Source organism: Hemicordylus capensis, chromosome 1, assembly GCF_027244095.1.
Source record: "Hemicordylus capensis ecotype Gifberg chromosome 1, rHemCap1.1.pri, whole genome shotgun sequence".
NCBI classification, from domain to species: Eukaryota; Metazoa; Chordata; class Lepidosauria; order Squamata; family Cordylidae; genus Hemicordylus; species Hemicordylus capensis.
In genome coordinates this window covers 139899192-139918583 of record NC_069657.1, presented here as the reverse complement: position 1 = coordinate 139918583, position 19392 = coordinate 139899192, and the positions used below count along the sequence as shown (strand labels likewise).

The 19392-nt window shown below is 44.3% G+C and overlaps 1 protein-coding gene across 10 annotated transcripts in view; it reads left to right on the top strand.

The window, feature by feature from the left end:
* Positions 1-18763, top strand: part of DAGLA (diacylglycerol lipase alpha) — a 202119-nt gene extending 183356 nt beyond the window's left edge. For all 10 annotated transcript variants that reach the window (XM_053264107.1, XM_053264072.1, XM_053264127.1 and 7 more), the window contains 4 exons: positions 64-260; positions 4025-4154; positions 4866-5047; positions 5263-18763. In XM_053264107.1, the coding sequence (XP_053120082.1) occupies positions 64-260; positions 4025-4154; positions 4866-5047; positions 5263-6190 (1437 nt within the window). In that variant the 3' untranslated portion in view covers positions 6191-18763. The remainder of the gene's footprint in view (positions 1-63; positions 261-4024; positions 4155-4865; positions 5048-5262) is intronic.
* Positions 18764-19392: the final 629 nt, after the last annotated feature.

Here is a 19392-nt window from a genome sequence, read left to right as displayed (position 1 = left end):
TTCTCTCTTGCACTGAATTGTTTTACCTCAGAGTCCTTCCTTCCTCTCTCTTCCCTTGGACAGTGGAGAATTATTGTGGGTGCAACAAAGTGTATACCCAAGTCTGAGCTCCCTGAAGAGCCTGAAGCGAATTCGGTGACCAGTAACCGCCTCTGGACCCATCCCAGTGACTTAACCATTGCCCTATCAGCCAGCACACCACTCTACCCTCCTGGACGCATCATCCATGTTGTTCACAATCACCCTGCTGAGCAGTGCTGGTAGGTAAAGCTGGGAATAGTGGTGGGTAAGCATGGTATTTATGAGCTTTTTGTGTGAGCATTCAGAAGAAAATATGAGTCTGTTTTCCAAGAGCTTTCTCCTAGCTTGTAATGTTGGTGCTTATCTGCTGATGGTGCTGTGCATCTGCACATAAGTGTATTGCCTGCTGGAACTTGTAGCTTTGTTTCACCTGCCTTTCACCTTCCTTACCCCTCCAACCATGGTGAGAGCCATCTGGTATTCGAACCCCTGCCTACCAATCAAATATACCAATCAAATATATTCAGCTCAATGAAGGATTCTACAGCTGGATGGGATCCTGCATAAAACTTCTGCAAGAAAAAAGTCAAGATTGGTGGATATAAAGAAGATATTCACTTAAACAAAAGGCTTCTTGGTTAGGTGGTTGCCTCAGGTAGTGAGAGTACCAACAAGAGTTACCCATTAATGTTAAAGAACCTCAGTGCTTTTACCTACAAAGCAGCTGGCTTTGGGCTCATGATCTGTTGGATGTTGTGACCACAAAGGTATAGGATCTCATTTAACATTCTAATCAGAGAAGAACTTCTAAGGAAATGGCACTCCATTTCAACAAATTCATATACTGAACCAAGTAATTTTGGTGACATGTCTAATGCCATGCCTTTGATGATAACGCTACAGCCGTGACTAGTGTCTAATGTTAGAAAAAGATCTGAGAAAACCTTTTATTGTTCTCCTTGTCATCTTGGCTCCTGAATAACATTCCGCAGCTACTCCTCTACTAAATTGTGACATCACATGCCAAAGGAGCATGGCCCTGGCTGCTGAGAGCCTGAGTGAGTTTTCAGCTTGTTATTTCAGGCAGCACCAGCTGCCTGACAGGATGTTTTCCCCTTTGTCTCCCTCTCTGGGGGAAAGGTCTTATCAGGCAACCAGCGCTGCCTGAAATAACCAACAGAGAGTTCGCTCAGGCTCTCAGCAGCCCAGGCATGGGAGGGGGAGTTCACTCTTGGCTCCTCTGGAGCCCGGACCACGGGGCTTTGGCGGCCCTTTTCATTGGCGGCTAGTGATGTGCACGGTCCGGAGAAGTCCGGACCGGCACCGAAGGGGGGCCTTGTTTTTAGGGCGGGGAGGGCTTGCTTAGCCCTCCCGCCTCCTTGCCCCCGCCAGCGCCCGTATTTCCTAGTATAGGGGCGCTGGAAACCAGCCGCCCCCCCCCGCCGCCGCGGCGAAAGAACTCCCCATGCCAGCCCTCCCTCCCTCCCAGCTAGCTGGCCGCCCGCCCGCCCGCCCTCCCGCCCGCTCGCTCACCGTTCACCGGATAGAAAACGAGAGGAGCTCCGGCACAGAGCTCCTCTCGTTTAGAAGGCCTCCCGCAGAATGGTATTTTGCGCGCGCATGCGCGCGCCGCAAAGCACGCCGTTCGCCGGAGGCCCGGTCTACCCGCCGGGAAAGGGCCGGGTAGACCGGGCCTCCGATCGCTGGGTAGACCGGGCCTCTGGCGATCGGAGGCCCGATCTACCCAGCGATTGGAGGCCCGGTCTACCCGGCCCTTTCCCGGCGGGTAGACCGGGCCTCCGGCGAATGGTGTGCTTTGCGGCGCGCGCATGCGCGCGCGCGCAAAACACCATTCTGTGGGAGGCCTTCTAAACGAGAGGAGCTCTGTGCCGGAGCTCCTATCATTTTCTATCCGGTGAGCGGGCGGGCGGGAGGGCGGGCGGCCAGCTAGCTGGGAGGGAGGGAGGGCTGGCATGGGGAGTTCTTTCGCCGCCGCCGCCGCGGCGGGGGGGGGGCAGCTGGTTTCCAGCGCCCCTATACTAGGAAATACGGGCGCTGGCGGGGGCAAGGAGGCGGGAGGGCTAATCAAGCCCTCCCGCCCTTAAGGGCATACCCCCCACCCGGACCCGGACCAGGCAGGGCCGGACCGGTCCGGCAGTTCGGCCATTCTTTGGAATGGCCGCCGGACCGGTTCGGGCACACCACTATTGGCGGCCTGTGTTCTTTGAACCCGTTCGCATAATGGTGGCTACGCCTCTGTAGAGGAGAACTGTAATGAGGAAGAGATGGGTGGTTAGAAAAAACTGTATGAATTTTAAATCAAGCACACATCTCTGATAGGCCTGTACACTAGAAAAAATGTTGAATCCAATCCAACGTGATCTGATCCAACATAAAAATTGTCAGAATTGGAATTAGGACACTTTAAAATTATTGTATACAATAATTTCTGACCTATGTCAGATTTCCCATTAGAATCAATAGGAAACATTAGAAAATTAATAACTTCAGTATAGCTGGTCAGAAATTTCTGAAATTTCACAGGGTGATAGCACATGATGATTGCATTAAGTTTGTGCTTTCAAGGAGGCTGATCCACCAGTTTATTTTTAATGAATGTTTTTAAAAGTTTTTGAAACTTTAAAAAAGTGCTATAATTGCTTGCAAAAAAAGTTACAAAAATTACAGGAACTGAAGCCCCCCATTCTGGCAATTGAATGTACTGTATTTGGAGGAAATAATCTTCATATAAAGTACACCCTTATTTGGAAGAAATCACCTTCATATAAGAGTGCCCCCTTTTTTGTACTCCATGTTAAAACTCCAGAATAGCTGAGCAGGAAGTATTCAAACTTCTTGTAGTGGTAGGTTATGATGAGAAATAGTGTTTGGCACTTGAAAGAAGCCACCTGTTGATTTTTAATTAATTTTTAGAGAAGTTTTAAAAAACTTCTTTTTAAGTACCATAACTTTTTTGTTTAATGGCAGAAAGTTAGAAAAATTCAGACATTGAAGACCTGAACTCTGACTATCAATCATGTTTTATTTGGAGGAAATTTCTTCTTACCTGCATATGAAAGGAGTACCCCTCCCCACTTTTTTGGCACCCATGTTATAACTCCAGAATGGCTGTGTAGAAAGTTGTGAAACCTCCTATTGTGGTAGTACATGGCCATAGCTCTCTCTCTCTCTGTGTGGTTTGCAGCATACTGGTCCACCCATTAATTTTTATATTAATGGGTGGACCCTTTACTATAAAACTGCTAACTGTTGTAAAATTGCTAATTCGAAAGGTTAGGTAAAGTATCTCTTCAATGAGTAGCAAAAGGATAAGACTGACAATTGAGCAAGGATAATATAGGAATCTACAAAAAGTTACTCCACAAAAGCACTGTGTTTGGAAGGCAAGACTCAGACCATTCAACAAAAGTCATTGCAAATGCCTAGCGTGATCTGCCACTCCAAAACTCTTTCCTCCTTCTCCCCAACCTGTTCCAAATAAGGCAATTGCTATGGCAACGTTGTTTCCTTGGTTTCTAGAAGCCCTCGAACAAACAGTACTTTTTAATCCAAACATATTTAACAATTCCAACCAAAAAACAGCACAATAGAGAATGCATTCTGAAAATTTCAATTCTATAGGACCCTATAAAAGTCATGTCAGTATGCCATCTGACATTTTTCGACATTGCCAAGAGCGTTGTCCCATCAATCTGACTGCACAGCTCTAATCTCTGGTATGAAACACTATGTTTCCTTCTGCTCTCAGTTTGTGCCATGCTATAGCCTCAGTTATGTCAATTTGGTTAACGTGTGATGGGAATACAGGTTGGTGTAAGAGGGTTGAATCAGCTGTATTTTCAGTTCCTTCCAGGCTTGTGAGTCCCTTGGTCCTTTGAATGATAAGATATAACTCACTCTTTGTCCCTCATCCTGTGTGGTCCTCTTTCCCGCTGACTTGGTTGCTTCCCCATGACTGTGCTTCTCTTGCTCCATTTTCCAGCTGTTGTGACCAGGATGAACCCACCTACTTTGCCATTTGGGGAGACAACAAAGCATTTAATGAAGTGATAATTTCCCCAGCAATGCTACATGAACACCTACCATATGTGGTCATAGAGGGTCTTAATAAGGTAATGCTGGACATCTGACTCTTTGGGGAATAAAGAGGGGTAGAAGAAGAATCAGAGAGGCATGCTGAGCACCTTGGTATGAATTATTTAGATTGGCAAGTGAAACTATAGAAAGGAATAATGCTGATTCTGTGGGTGATAGAGGTGGGAAGGAGCAGGCATAGTGTGGTATAGGGATTGTGTATATAGACTGCAATCCAAAGAGATTTAAGGTGGCGAACTGTAGTTGCAAAGACACTGTTAAAATTCAAACAAGTTCTAATAAACACTTGTATAAAACGAGGCCACAGCTACAGTTTCCCTCTAGGAACACTCAAGAGCTTATGCCCACACGTAATGCGATTCTGACTCCCCCCCCCCCCCACACACACACACCTGTCAAAAAATGTCTTACTAGAAACTGCTTTTGGAACCCCATTGGTTTGCCATAGTTGTGGTGGGGAGAGCAACTGCTGTATGACAAACAAATCCAAGGCACTACTGAGTGTGTGGAGCTAATCATGTGCTGCTTTAGATCATGAACATATCTTCTCATGTGCCTTGCTACTTCCAAGATTCTTGGACATGATAACATTGATTGACTGCTAATAGTGCATTGTTTCCCTTCTGTGTTAACATTTGTATATATTCCCAAAGTGTGAAGAAAGTTCAGGAGGTTGGATTAGAAATGGTAACTGAGCAAAGCTATTCTCCACTGATTGCCCTGTATAGGTCTTGGAGAATTACAACAAGGGCAAGACAGCCTTGCTTTCTGCAGCCAAAGTGATGGTGAGTCCTACGGAAGTGGACCTCAATCCGGAATTAATCTTCCAGAATCAGCCTCTGCCTAGTAGACCTTCTGTGCAGATTGGAATTGGAGACATAGCAGTGGACAGAAGGAACAGCAGCACGAAGTAAGGATATGGCTCTGATTTCCTAGAAGGGTCTGCCAAGGCCTCTTGTGGCCTTATTCCTTCCTGCTGATATGTGATAACTGCTGTGGTCTTGGTGAATACCGTGATGTCATAAATGAGGGGTCATGTCAGCAGTACCTTCATCTGTGGCTTGTTCCGGGAGCTGATAGTGTGATCTTGCATTAGTCTCATATGTTTGTATTTTCCTTTTGCAGGAGTAAGGTTCACTCTGAAATCAGTTTGGAAGGGTTTTATGAGACCAAGCTTCTGTATCCAGCGCAGAAGGATCCTGTGGAATTCCTGCTTCTAGACACCAAGGAGCGCCTGTCAGTAGAACTGCAGGACCGGCGTGCTCCTCTGGCTACTATGGAGAGCCTGTCTGATAATGAATCCATCTATAGCTTTGATTCAAGGCGCTCCTCTGGCTTCCGTAGCATCCGTGGCTCACCCAGCCTCCATGCTGTCATGGAGAAAGATGAGACTCACTGTTTTTATATTGACCCAGCAATCCCTGAGGAGAATCCCTCCCTCAGCTCACGGACAGAACTGCTTGCTGCTGACAGCCTCTCCAAACATTCCCAGGAGACTCAGCCTCCTGAGGCCCTGCACAACAGTGGTGGCACCACTCCTCAGTGGCGATGCAGTGATGAAGGGGCTGGCAGCGATATAGACCATGTTTCCATCACTCCTCAGGAGGAACTGACCCTCCAGAATGGGCGGCTCAGTGATGCCCCCAGCCCACAAGTGTTGGAGTTTGCAGAATTTATAGACAGCCTCTTTAATCTGGACAGCAAAAGCAGCTCCTTCCAGGACATCTACTGCATGATGGTATCAGACAGTGCCAATGATTTTTCTGAGATGCCCAAGTCTGTCAGTGATCAGGAGATCCTGCTAAGAGCACAGTATGAGCCAAACTTAGTCCCAAAGCCCCCCAGGTTATTTGCAGGCTCAACAGATCCCTCCTCAGGCATATCCGTTTCCCCTTCTTTTCCTCTGAGTTCTTCTGGAGAGCTTATGGACATCACTCCCACAGGCATGAGTAGCCAGGAATGTCTGGCCACTGACAAAATCCGGACTTCCACTCCCACTGGCAGTGTGACCAGCCCTGCCAAACAAGAGGACCTTGTGATCTCAGCCCTTTAGTACTGGAGAGAAGGAGAATGAGGCTCAACTAGCCAATCCCATACACTGAATTATGGGATAACACTTGGAGGAGCTGGTCACTAGGCAGATGAGAGTGGGGGAAGGTGCATGGGGAGGGGTGGTATCCCTTCCCAGGTGCTACATTAATGGCACCCCAGTGGATGTCAGCATGAAGGATGCCACATCTTGAGTCACGTTCTTTAGTTAGGGAGCAAATCACTGCCTAACTCAGCCTGCTGCTTTTCGAGGGCCTTGTTCACTGAAGTTAGATGGTTGGTTTCCCTACCTCAGCATATCTGATTAAACAGGGAGGAAGAATCCTTGCCTTTCCTGCTGGAATTAGGAAGTGACTGTCCACAGGCTAGAGGACCAGAGTTACAGAAGCTGAGGGGCCAGATGATGTCCATGTACTTATGTCAGAAGCAAGGAAATTGTGACTTTGGGCCCTATTGCACTAGCGCATCATATTTGACCCAAGCACCTGTTCATCAGTGTCATCATTGTGAAAGGGTTTTTGTTTGTCTTGCTTTGGGATTTTGATTTTTAAATCAGGCACATTCTCCTGTTATAAAGCCATTAAGACTGTGTTCCGTTGAGGGATACAGCAGCCTACCCCCTGACCCTGACTGGGTACAGTGAGAATTGGGATGGGGCTGTGTATGTTGCTCCCCTGATTAGATCTGTGTTCAGTAATAACCAGACTTCTTCTAAGAAGAAAGAAGGTGCATGTGCTGGAGAGCTGAGGGCCATTGCTGTATATCCTCACTCACCAAAGGGGTAAGAGGTCTTTTGGGGGATCACTCACTATTTCACAGCTCCACAAGCCACTATAAACTAGAGACATTCCTGTCCTGTCTGACATCTCTCTTTGCATGGATTACTTGTTTTCAACTAGCTTTGGCTTGTCAATATCCTGCATTATTTCCCAAGTTCTTGTGGTGTCCGGAGCCACCATGACCCCATTCCCAGTCTTTCATCCATCTGCAGTGTCATGGCAGAACACTGCGGGTCTATCCCCGAGTTCAGGGATTTTCATGTATGTTTACAGAGCTACTAAGCATTCTGGGAGGTATTTATTAAGCAAATAGGGAATCTCTACCTGAGTGTTCTCTCTCTATCTTCCTGTCCCTCCCTCAACAAAGGGCTTGAGGCAGTTGTGGGATGGACAGGAAGCATTGTTATTCCAAGTCCTTATTAGAAGTGAGGACAGAGTGATGGGATTAACCCTGTGTGTATGCATCCCTTCACCCACCCTCCTATCAGGGCCATATCATCATCACCCAACCACAGTTCATGAAATTGCATCTCAGTCACTAGTACTGCAACTTGGTGCTCATGACTAAGATACTTGGTAGTCACAACACCATGATGGCTGTGTGAAATCGCAGGGGTTTTCCAGTAATGAAAATAGGAAAAGTATATTTACGTAGGAAGTCAAGCACAATGTGACCCAGAGGAGTCCTTTATTGTACCAAAACTGTCATACCAAAATGTGGGGTTAATGTGGCACAAGAACTCCTCTTACAGTCCTGTGCAACATGCAGCAGCTGAGTCATGCATTGCAACCTACTAGGCCATCAGGCCCCCAGGTAAAATTTCCTGGGCGTTCCAGTAACTGAGTAATGTACTGAGCATGGCTTAGAGGCTCGACGTTGGGGAAACCCTCACATGAGTGAGAGAATATCCACTCTTTCGGATGATTTTATTCTGTCACCCAAGGAGACTCTCTCTAGAATCTGTAGACAGGTTGTCTTGCATATTCTACAGGTCTAAGATTACAACATTCCTATGCACGCTTGCTTGGGAACAAATCTCTTTTAAACTTTGTAGGACTTCCTTCTAAGTAAACATGCGTAGGATCAAGCTACAAATGTGTGGGTGTAAAACAATATACACACGTTGGATTAACGGAAATGATGCTACAATACACAGGGTATCTATCAGTGAATTGTGGTCTATAGATTTAAAATGCTGGTTGTCAACAGAACAGAAAGATTTTCATCTTTCTACTTTGAAATGAGTAAGCATTGAAAATTTAGAAGTTTTAATTTATAAAATCCTAAAGTTTAGAACATATTATTGGCTGACATGAGGCGCACTCCAGCGTGGGTGCTTCTGCCCCACCAGGGCTGCTGTGAGCATGAAAGGCAGCCCAGGGGTATTGCAGAGGCAGGCAGTTGCACAACTTCTTAAAACAGTGTGTGGGTACTTGCATCATGCTGCTTCCATAGTTTCCAATGGAAGTAGCACTACAGACGTGCCTTGGTAGGCCAGAAATGCCAACTTTGTAGTGCATGTCATGTCATCCATAATCATTATTTAGGATTGATCCAATTTGTCTTAATTGTTCAGCTCTTGGGATGCACCCTTTTTTTCAAAAGTCAGGAAGAATTGCTGAACTCCATTTTAAAGTTTATGTGTATCTTGCTGAAGAATTAGTCGCTGCTCATAGTCACTACAAGAACACTTATTTTTGGCTCACACTGGTGGTCCTAAGGCAACAGTTAACCAGAGCTAGACAGTGAAGACACAATGGGAAAGTGTGAGTGGTTGAAGGCCAATTAAGGAAAGTGTTAAGATATTATTTTTGAGGGAAGCTTATAATAAACTGCAAAGTTTATGATGACATGTGAGATGTCAGGGATGTCATAGAGATTAGGCGGCAGGTACTTGTAGCAGGTTAGGTTCACCAAACTGAGCACGTTGCATGAGGTACAACCCAGGCAGTCTATTAATCTCACAGGAGCACTGCCTTGTGAATTGAGCTATGACCCAGTGTTCATGCTTACTTAGAGCGCTTTAAACTTCAAAGCACTTTACAAAAAAAAGAAAAAAAGAATGAATGTTCCCAGCTCTTGTGGGTTATGGGGGTGTGCGTGTGTGTACATGTATGTGTGCATAGTGGAAAGGGTGAGTGTGTGTGTGAGTGTGTGGAGCATATCTACTGTATTATTAGATGGAGGCAGCATTGTCCCAGGAAATTTATGGAGACTAAGTGAAGCCAGTTCCTTGCCTTAGGAGATGACTTTAGGCTTGGAGAATGAAGTTCAGAGATATTTTGCAGTTGAAGTGGCTTTGTTTGGAGACGGCTATCAATTGTTATTTCAGTGGTGATCAGATTGTGAATGATGGCTCAAGTTATTGCACTACAATGTTGTGCCTGACCCAAGCACCATTAATTACATTGTCATTGCATGAGTTTTGTTTTGTTTTCAAAGTTCTTAGATGGTACCCTAAGAGAGGTTTGTTGTCCTCTTCCTTGTCAGTTGTAGCAGGAATCAAGCTGTTTTACCTATGCTTGTCCCAGATTATCTCTGTGTTCTGTGACTGTTGGGCTTCTGCCAGGAGGAAGAAAAATACACTGATTCTGGTGACCCATACATTTTTGCACTAATCAAGAGAGACTAAAGTAAAATGGGAGAAATGACTTGAAGTGTTGGTTTGCTGCATCACTTCATTTCACCATCATCATCATCATCATCATCATCATCATCATCATCATCATCATCATTTTGTCCTATTTACAACTTCCTTTATAAAATTGGTTCTCCTAGCACTTGTAAATCCAGGAAACACTTCAACACTTCTCATGTACACTATTTCAGATATAAGGAACAACTAGAAAATGATACACTACTGACTTGCCTATTGAGTTTAATGCCTAAACACATTGCTACCTCTTTCACCCACACTGCGTTCTGCTCTTCACCATATCTATATTCCTTGTGCTCTGAGGACTTGGTTTCAGACTCTTCTTCCTGGCTTGGCTTCTGAGTTCCGTACTTGAGGTGTGGTGTGCCTCTCCCCACTCAATCAGTGCCTGTTGGTTCGGGGATAGTCTGGAGCTTCATTATGTGGTTGGGTCAGTGCAAGGAGTGCATCTGAAGCAACAGCCAGTAGCTCAGCAGTTCGTTGTTACCACCCCTTTACTCATTCAGTGTCACTGGGCTAGTAGATTCTTGGTGAAATGGCATCACTCTAGGGAGGTTTTGCAGCAGAGTGGAGCAATTAACACACTTGCAAGCTGGATTCTGTACACTTTAAAATTTGAAATGAATGCTCAAAAGCCCAGTACATAGGCTGATGCAGCCTTGCCAAAGATACTCCCACAAATGATATCTCCCAGCTGGGCACTTTATGATTGAATGAGTCTTATCACTTCTGTGGCACATTCAATTGTTAAAGATAAAGATAGCAGAATGAACCCCAGGAGCACATGCAGAGAGCATGTTAGACTTCAGCCTTTGAAACAGATGCATTTCACTTTTTTCTGCTCAAAAGTCCAGCTCTCACTGTGATGGCAGGGTGACAGATGAATATCACTTCCATTCTTTTCTGAAAGAAGGCCTTTTCAGAAGTTTCCACATATATACGTACAATGTCATACTAGTACTCCAGAACGCTTTGGACTCAGATATAAAGCCTACTGACATATTTGGAAAGTCTGCTGACATATTTTCATTGATCTGAAGGGTAGAAGGCTTAAACCTAAAGCCTCAAACAATAGTTTGCATCTGGTCTTAAATATACAGTAACCTTTTTGTAATCTTGCTCCTCTTCAGCTACTTTCAGTTTGGCATTTCCAGTTTGGCACCCACTCTGAAAGGGTACATCCCTCTTCAAACACCTCTATTCTACTCCTAATTCTTCTTCATCTTCTCCACTTGGTTCTTCTGATAGTCAAATACTACAGCTCTTTGGTTCCAGCATTTCATCCTAGTTTGCACTGGGAATAGGGTTACTGTGTGTTGCCAGCTTGCAAATCACTGCAGTTTATGCTAGGGAAATTTAATTTTTCTCCCAGCTAGCACATCCATAGTTATTTTTATTTTTAAGTATGGTTAAAAGATAGGAGAAGGTGTTTCTGGTGCTGGGTTGGTGCCAGTGTTCCCTGTAACAGGGATTTCCGGATGTTGTTGACTACAACTCCCATCATCCCCAGCTGTAGTGGCCATTGGTTGGGGATGATGGGAGTTGTAGTTGACAACATCTGGAAATCCCTGTTACAGAGAACATTGCTTGGAGCTAGCACATGAATAGCACTAGACATAAGTTGCCTTCTAGATTGTGACTGCGAGGGATCCTAACATAGTTTTTCTACAAAACAGATAATCTATCTATGTGGTCGCTAAGGGACAATACCAACTTGACTTAATTAATCACAAGAACACAGTGAGTAGAAGAAATGGTTTCATTTCTGATCTCCATATTTTGAAAGGGATGGTAAGAAGCTGAGTAGAATGAAAGAAGAAGTTATGTACACAAATAGTGCAAAGGCTGGAAAATACACAGAAACTAAAGAGTTCATCTTGACTTAACTTCATTTGAAGCAAGAGGAAGTAATGGCTAAACATAAAGAACAGGGGAAGAGCCCTGCTGGATCATGCCAAGGTGTGCTGTTTCTGGCAAGGGCTAGTCAGATGCCTTTAGGAAACCCACAAGGAAACTTATTTACTATGTTTCACAAACAGTGACTAAAGAAAATCTAATTCTCTCCAGAATGATCTGTCTTCAACTTGGCCTTTTAGGTCTCTCAGTAGTCCATTCATTGCTATCATAATCGAGTCCATCCACCATGCTGCTGGTCATCCTCTTCTTCTCTTCAACTTTTCCCAGCATTATGGACTTCTCAAGGGAGCTTGGTCTTCGCAGTGTTCAATTCCCTCCCCTTCCTCCTTAATACTTTCAACCGTCCTGCCTGACAGTCTTCAGGAGAAGGACAAATGATTCCTTGCTTGCATTTACCAATCTTCATATCACTGGTACATAATCGCCTATCTTCATGTGTAACCATTAACATTCTTCACTTTCTTGCAGTCAGGGATACTCTATACAGAGAAATTCCCCAGTGCTAACAAAAATAAAGAATACTCCCCTCAAACAACAAATGTAACTCTTTGTTCCTCTGCTGGTTTCAGTTTCTGTGTCTCCATAACTGTTGCACTTAGAAGTATCCAAAACTATTCCATTTTAGCCTACTCACTTGCATTTAGTCCCAAAGCACGAATGCATGATTTCTCATACCACTTGCAGATCTTTCCTGCTACAAGTAACCTAAATGACTCTTGATCGATTTCTCACTCATTGCTCTTTCAGTGTCAAAGCTCATGTCTGGAAATAATCCCCTCTGAGGGGTTTCACAAAGAGACTGGATAAATTGACTTTTTGCACACTAGGCAAGGAATTAGTTTTGAGTCTTAAATTTATTCCCCCAGTCTGAATAAAACAATGGCCATTTGACTTCAGATGCACGCTTTTTGCTGCAAGATTTAAATAGATAACTAGACCCTTCATGTCTGTCATATATCACAGATCCCTCACTATACAAGCCTCAGGCTTCCAGATCTTTTAGGGTTGCTTGCAACATGCAAGTCAGATATAGCATGGAAAACATTCAGATAACTAGGATGCATTTAGCACATCCAACTCACTTTTCCCAGTATACCTGTGAGGGCCACTTCCACTCCGACCTAATATTGAAACACATCTCCAGTTGCCTTGGATAACCTGCCACTGGGAATACTTATGCTTTCTGAAAGTACATTATTGGAGTCATGTTATCATTAGTGGGAGAGCTGGATGTGTGATAGAGCTGGAAGTAGCATTCATGCATACAGAAAAAATGCTTGGAATGTGGAGAGTGCTCTGTCAAATCTACCTTCACTCATTTGGATTTACTTTGTTCATTGTGCGATGAAAACATTTAGAAAACTGAATTACCGTTTTTCCACAAACCTTACCTTTCTCCCTGAATCTGGTGGGCCACAGTGTGAAACAGAATGCTGGACTAGATGGGCCTTGAGCCTGATCCAGCAGGGCTGTTCTTATGTTCTTAATACATTTGTACAGAAAGGTTGGCTCAGCAAAGGAGCCACTTTTAACTCACTGCCTTGAACTTCAGTCTACAGACTTCTGTAAGTATGCCCTTGCAAACTGGAATAATGTTCTTGTCCTCTCTCTTGCTGCTTTTCATGTTTCAGCAATTTTAAAATCTGCTTTTCCTCTTTGTGGAGAAGGACATCCAGAGTGAGTTTTGGTAATTAGCAGATTTTAATAGCTCCAGTTTCTTGCCCTACTTGCTTTTGAGACAGGCACTGACTTGGAGGTTGCTCTGGGTCCTGGTCTTCACAGCATAATTACATAGGAAATCTTTCTTTCTCACTCTGTGCCAGGAAACAGAGGGACACATCTGCCAAATAAATAAATAAATAAATAAATAAAATTAAATAAAATGTCTTTGACCGGAATCAGATCCAAATGCCTTCCCTCTGGGCCAAGAAGGCAAACAGGCCTGCAAGACCTTTGGAGGGAAATTGCCAAAGTTACCTCTTTTCACAAGGAGACCTCAAAGCAGATTCAAAAACCTGTAGCAGCACTGGAACACAATGCAGTCACCAGGGGGAGTTAGCTGGTCACTCATTTGTAGCTACTGTCAGCTTCCTAGTGGTGGGAAGGAAAGAGGCACTGTTAGGGCATTGCTTCTCCCTTCTTGTGCCCCCTCCCCCATCACCAGTGCGCCCTCCTCAGTACCACATCATCTGCACGCTTCCACGCAAGCAATTTGTGGGATGATGGGGTAAAGATCTTTTCATGGAAATGAAACTGTGCTCATAGCTCAGTGGCAGAGCACATGCTCTGTATGCAGAAGGTCCCAGGTTCACTCCCTGGCATCTCCAGTTAAAGGATCTCAGGTAGTGGCGCTAAAAGTGAAGCCCTTGGAGCACTGCTGCCTACTGCTGCCTCGCAGAGTAAGATAATGATGGACAAATGGTATGACTCCGTATAAGACAGATTCATATGTTCATCTCCTCTTTAAGATTGCAATGCATGGTTGCTCCATCCCCTGGGCTCTTCCAGCCAGCAATTAACTGTGCATTGAAAAGTGCTTGTGAGTATGTTGAAAACGAGAGCTTACTCAGCATCCAGACACTCTTGCAGACTCCTGTTGCCTTTTCCGATGCTATCTCACACACAGGTCAGGTCACGTGCCAGCAGGGATCTCACGCGATTTTGCAGCGCCACAGCTTGCAAGTGAGTGATATACTTACTCTCACAGACTACTGTTGTCTTTTCCAGCACGATGACCTGCCCAGGCCAGCAGGAGCTTGCATGATTTCCAAAGCGGCACCTGCTGGCCAGCTCTTGCTTTCAGTGATTAACACACCACTTTTGAATACTACTATTCTGTAGGGATGTGCGGAACGTTTTGATGGCAAAATGTTTTGACTTAAAAAATAAATAAAAGGTTTGACGTTTTGAGAGCCATTTTGGAGGCCTGTTTTTCCACTGCTGATTGATTTTCTGGCACTGGCTTCCAGTTGGCTTGCAATCTCAATGCTTCTTGGTTGGCTTGTTATCCTACAGCTGGGTCCCCATTGCCTGGGTGGAAAGAGGAGGGAGGGGGACACAAGAGGTGGGCGTTTCCAAATGTATTCAAAGGGACTGGGAGGCAGAGAGAGCCCTTATACTGTGTCTCTCTTGAAGAAGAGGATACACCAAGAGAGGAGGTTTGATTTTGTGGTTTTCTTTTCTCAGCGCCTAGTATAATATGCTGTGCTATGTGCTATCTGGCTTTGCTGGATCTCAGATTGACAAAGGCAGAACTTGAGGGCCTGCCTTCCTTGAGTTGTAGTTTGTTAAGTTTGAGAGGTAGTGTTGCAGCAAGAAATGGGCAGTGGCAACTCTTTGTGTATGTGTGTGTGTGTGATATTTATTGGAGATTGCTGTGATGCTCCATGTGTGGCCTTGGGACTAACGTACGCTTCACTCACTACTCTGGTCTGCTCTGCAATCTGCATTTACTGCAAGGTGTACTCAGTCAAAAATGTGGCTGAAATTGCTTTAGTTGAACTTATGGCTATGTCTGCTGCTAAGTAATGGTGCTGCTGTGGCAGCTCTTGCAATGCTAAGAAGTAACATAAGGAGTCATAATTGTGTGTGAGAGAGCAACTTGGGCCAATGATGTTACTGCAGCATCAGCACTGTGGTTGTGGCTGGCAGTGGATCCTGAGTCAGTGATTCTTTTTTGGCCATTTTTGGACTGTGTTTGAAATGTGTGTTCTGTGTTGTTGGGAGGGACAGATTCCCTTTTACTGTGTGCTTCTGCAGTTTTTCAAGGCAGGGTTGCAAAATGCATTGCCAATTGTAGTGCAAAACCTGTATGCACTGTGAGTGCAGCTTGTTCCAGACATAGGGTATAGGGAAATGGTAACTCCCCATTGTTCCTCATGGGCAAGTCCTAGGCACACCAAAGTGGGTTGTGTGGTAGGGCATAATGGGTGCTACCTACCTCCCAAGCACAAAAGAAATGGGCAAGCGGACGGTTTTAAACAAAATTTTAACCTATGGGGGTTTGGGGGAAAGGTTGATTTTGTTTTTAATTTTTTATTTGCTAAAAACCACCCCCATGCCCATTTCCTTTGTGGGTTGGGTGGTAGGTAGCACCCATTATGCCCTACAATGCAACCCACTTTGGTGTCCCTAAAAGCTACCTATGGGGAACAATGGGGTATTTCAAGTTTCCCCATTGTTTCCTATGGCCAGAACATTCAAAACGTTTCAAGTTGTTTCGTCAAAACAGCTGGCTAGATCGTTATTTTCAGTGAAACATTTTGGCCAATTGTATTTCGTTTCGAGCTCAAAACAGAACACAAAATCTGTTTCGTGCACATCCCTACTTTTCTGGCAAACAGGAACAAAGGTGAAAGCAAGAGCTGGCCAGCAGATGGCACTGCAGGAATTGTGCAATGTCACTGATGACTGTGTGGCCTGTGCATGAGATCACACCAGAAAAGACAATGGGAGCCTGTGAGTGTCTAGATGCTGAATAAGCTCTCACTTTCAACTTACAAGCTCTTTTCAAAGCACAATTTATTGCTGTCTGGAAGAGTATCGTGTTTCATAACCAAACAATATCTATTGGGAAAGAATGTTACGTCCAACATCAAATGCTATTAATATGGAATATGTGCTATAAAAAAGAAATCTGTCCTAATGGAAAACTGTGATGTGTTCCATGTGAACTATTTTCTCGGTGTTGTCTAAATGGTTAAAGGGTTGGATTAGGTTTTGTGCGATCTAGATTTAAGGGCCAGTTCAGCATTAAGTAGCCTGTTTCTTGGTCTCAAATAAGCATCTGTAAAAAGGGGAATAATGATCCTGTGAAGTGCTCATGGCTATGGTAATGGAATATGGGAGAAAATTGCTAGAAGTATATTAAATAGTTATCTGCTACTCCCAGGATTATTTCAATCAGATGGTTTCCCTCTGCAATCTCTCCCCATATATTTTATGTCTGATAGAGGGAGACAATGAGCTCCCTCATATAAACTGTAGTGATGAAAGGTCATTTTCACTTTACAGTATGTATTAATCTCTGGGAATGCAAAACAAGTTAATGAGCTACATTGGTATGAATATGACAATCCCAGCTCACTTTAGACTTTGTGCAAATTGTCCTTGGGCCTGTTGCTTGTTCCCTTTTATCTAGTTTTCCACCTGAATCCACACCTCTGTTGTGCCTTTGTTGCTTTGTTGAGATGCAAGCAAAGGACACAGCATCAAGTGGTTTTCTTTCCTTCTCTCCATGTGCTGCCACGTGACTTCCCTTATGAAGTGCAGGAGATGGCTCTTGCAACCAGTTCACATCTTTCATGTCATTAGCCTTGGCCAAATTTCCTAAGTGTCCTCACCTCCCTCAGGTTGTCTTAACAAGTGCCAATAGCAATGCCTCATTTGTCTAAAGCAGACTGTTCTCAGCACCTGTGGCATTCATAGAAGCCATCCTGTTGGAAGAGATTGTTAATCCCTCTAGACTGGTCATTTGTCCTGGTCAGAGGGCAAACCTGAAGACGGCATGTATATCGCTCAATACATGTACATGTTCAATTGCAAACCAGATGTAGAACGTCCATGTTCAACCCCTGATAGTTGGCAGCAGTTTTCTTTGAAAAGAGCAATGCTGACTGTGTTCTGTGAAGGTACATCATATAATAACCTCCTCTCTGAGTTGTGCTGCATTAGTTTTTGGAGCAACTCCCTTCCAAAGCCAGACGGTTTTACCAGGTTGTTGCACCTTTTTCCTGCTTTGACCCCCTGTTTCAGTTTTCTACTAAACTTGACTATGTCCTTTGTAGTATAAGTTGTTTCTTGGCACTAGGGGGTGCTATCAAGCTCTTATGTTCCAGAAAAAGTAGACAATTGGACACTGGCTGAGATGATTTTGAAAAGTCAATATAATGCACTGCAAACAAAAAGCTTCCTTAACATTTATTGGGGCTTCACATATCTGTTGTTTATCACAATGACAGTGAGGCCCAAGTGTTCAGAATCATGAACTGCTACATGGGATGCTACTGGAGGGTGCCAAGCACCATGATAATATTCAGACTGACTTATTGGTACTTAAATGCATGGTCCGTCTTGTATTTGCCCAGTTTGGACGTGTTGTGCATACACATGGGAGATACAAATGATGGAGCACTGCCACACACATGATCATGTCTTAATCTTCATATCAGCACAAAGGTGATATGGTGCCTGCTGGCAGACACAGCTTGCAGAGGAGTGTCTTTCCTGAGATCACAACATAATAGCCTGCACGTACTCCCCTCTCCCAAGCTGCTATAGTTCTAGAAAAAGGTCTTTTAAGCAAGAAACTCATACCCCAGTTCTGTTGGTTTTATGAAATGATGCCCATCAATCACTTACTGGTGGTGAGATGCTCTTCACCACCCATGCCTTCAGAATGCTGGGCATGGTGGGAGGGATGATGTTTTTTACAATCCTTTCAATGAGCTTGAATTTATGTTGGTACATCTGCAATGTGAAATGCCTGCCTGGTCTCCAGATTCATATGCAGGGGGCAAGAGCCGAGGTAGTGTTCTCTTTATGCCCTAATATGCTCACTTCCCTTGTGTGGGTGGAGCACACTTATGTGGAATCAGTATTGTAGAGCACTCAGTTTTGTGTATGGAATCTTGGGCTCTTGCCTGTATGAGAGGCATTACCAAATGTTTTTTTGCTATTCTGCAAAGTTTGTGTACAGAAAATTACTTTCCTCCCCTTCCTTTCAACAGCGGACACAACCTCTTTCTGTATGAACGTCTCACTGCTTGTACCCTTCATCCTTTTTAAAATCTCTTCTGCTGGGGCACATTGGAGCCAGGCATTTACCAGTGAACTCACATTTCTTGATTGTTTTGAAGTCAGACTCTTCTTCCCTTGATGGGAGAAAAATGACAGGTCTCCACCTTATGCCTTTGATCCAGAAGTCCTCCGATTCCTTCTCATGGATTCTAGAAAGCCTTTGTATGCAATCACTGGAGGGGCAGCAAAGGGTCCTTGTGTTTGCTGTCTCTTGCAAAGTCATCCATTACCCTTTCCAGGAATGCTGTCTGTTGGATCCCTGCTCTGATTTGCCCCAGCATGAAGGCTGTAGGGAACTCCAAGCACTCTACACGTGCCATTCTCATGTGACTTTTTTACCTATGTATGAAAGATCTGAACTAATATTGCTGTAAAGAAAGATACAAATTATTATAGCCTATTATATAAAGATATATGTATATAACAGTTCTGTATATTGTATACCTCCGTGTATGAGATGGCGGTTGAAGCATGGTTGATGTATGTAATGGTACCCCACTCCCTCTATCCCTTCAGAGCCGGAGAATTATTGTGCTGGGTTCTGTAGCTGCTGTTCACCCAAAAGGAGAAGTTCAAGGAAATAAGCAAGTGTTTATGTTGCATCAAGCCCAGGATACATCTAGCCCAACACTCTTTCTCCAGTTGTGGCCAAGCAGGGACTTCTGACTTAGGAGGAGTGGAACCTAGCATCCAGGCCTGTTATAAAGTCCCAGGCAGACATATGTAGCATGCTTCACTGTGGCTTTAGGGACATTGGTGAGCAGGGGATGACAAGCAGAGCATGGAAGAACGGCACCCCTTGAACTGGTAGAGTGGAAGCACTATGTAGTGTAGTTGCAAACGTTAATTAGCAAGTCTTCTGATCACACAAGTAGAAGACCCCACAAAACATCAAACATGTCAGATCATTTATGAATGTCCTTTTTTCATAGTAGGGATGTATTCAGCCAGCATTCTTGAGACCTATTTCATTATTCTGCTTGGATAGTTTAAAGCCTCTTATGTCTCTTCCCCCCTACCCCTGTACGTATTGAGATGTTCTAGGCTATGTTGCT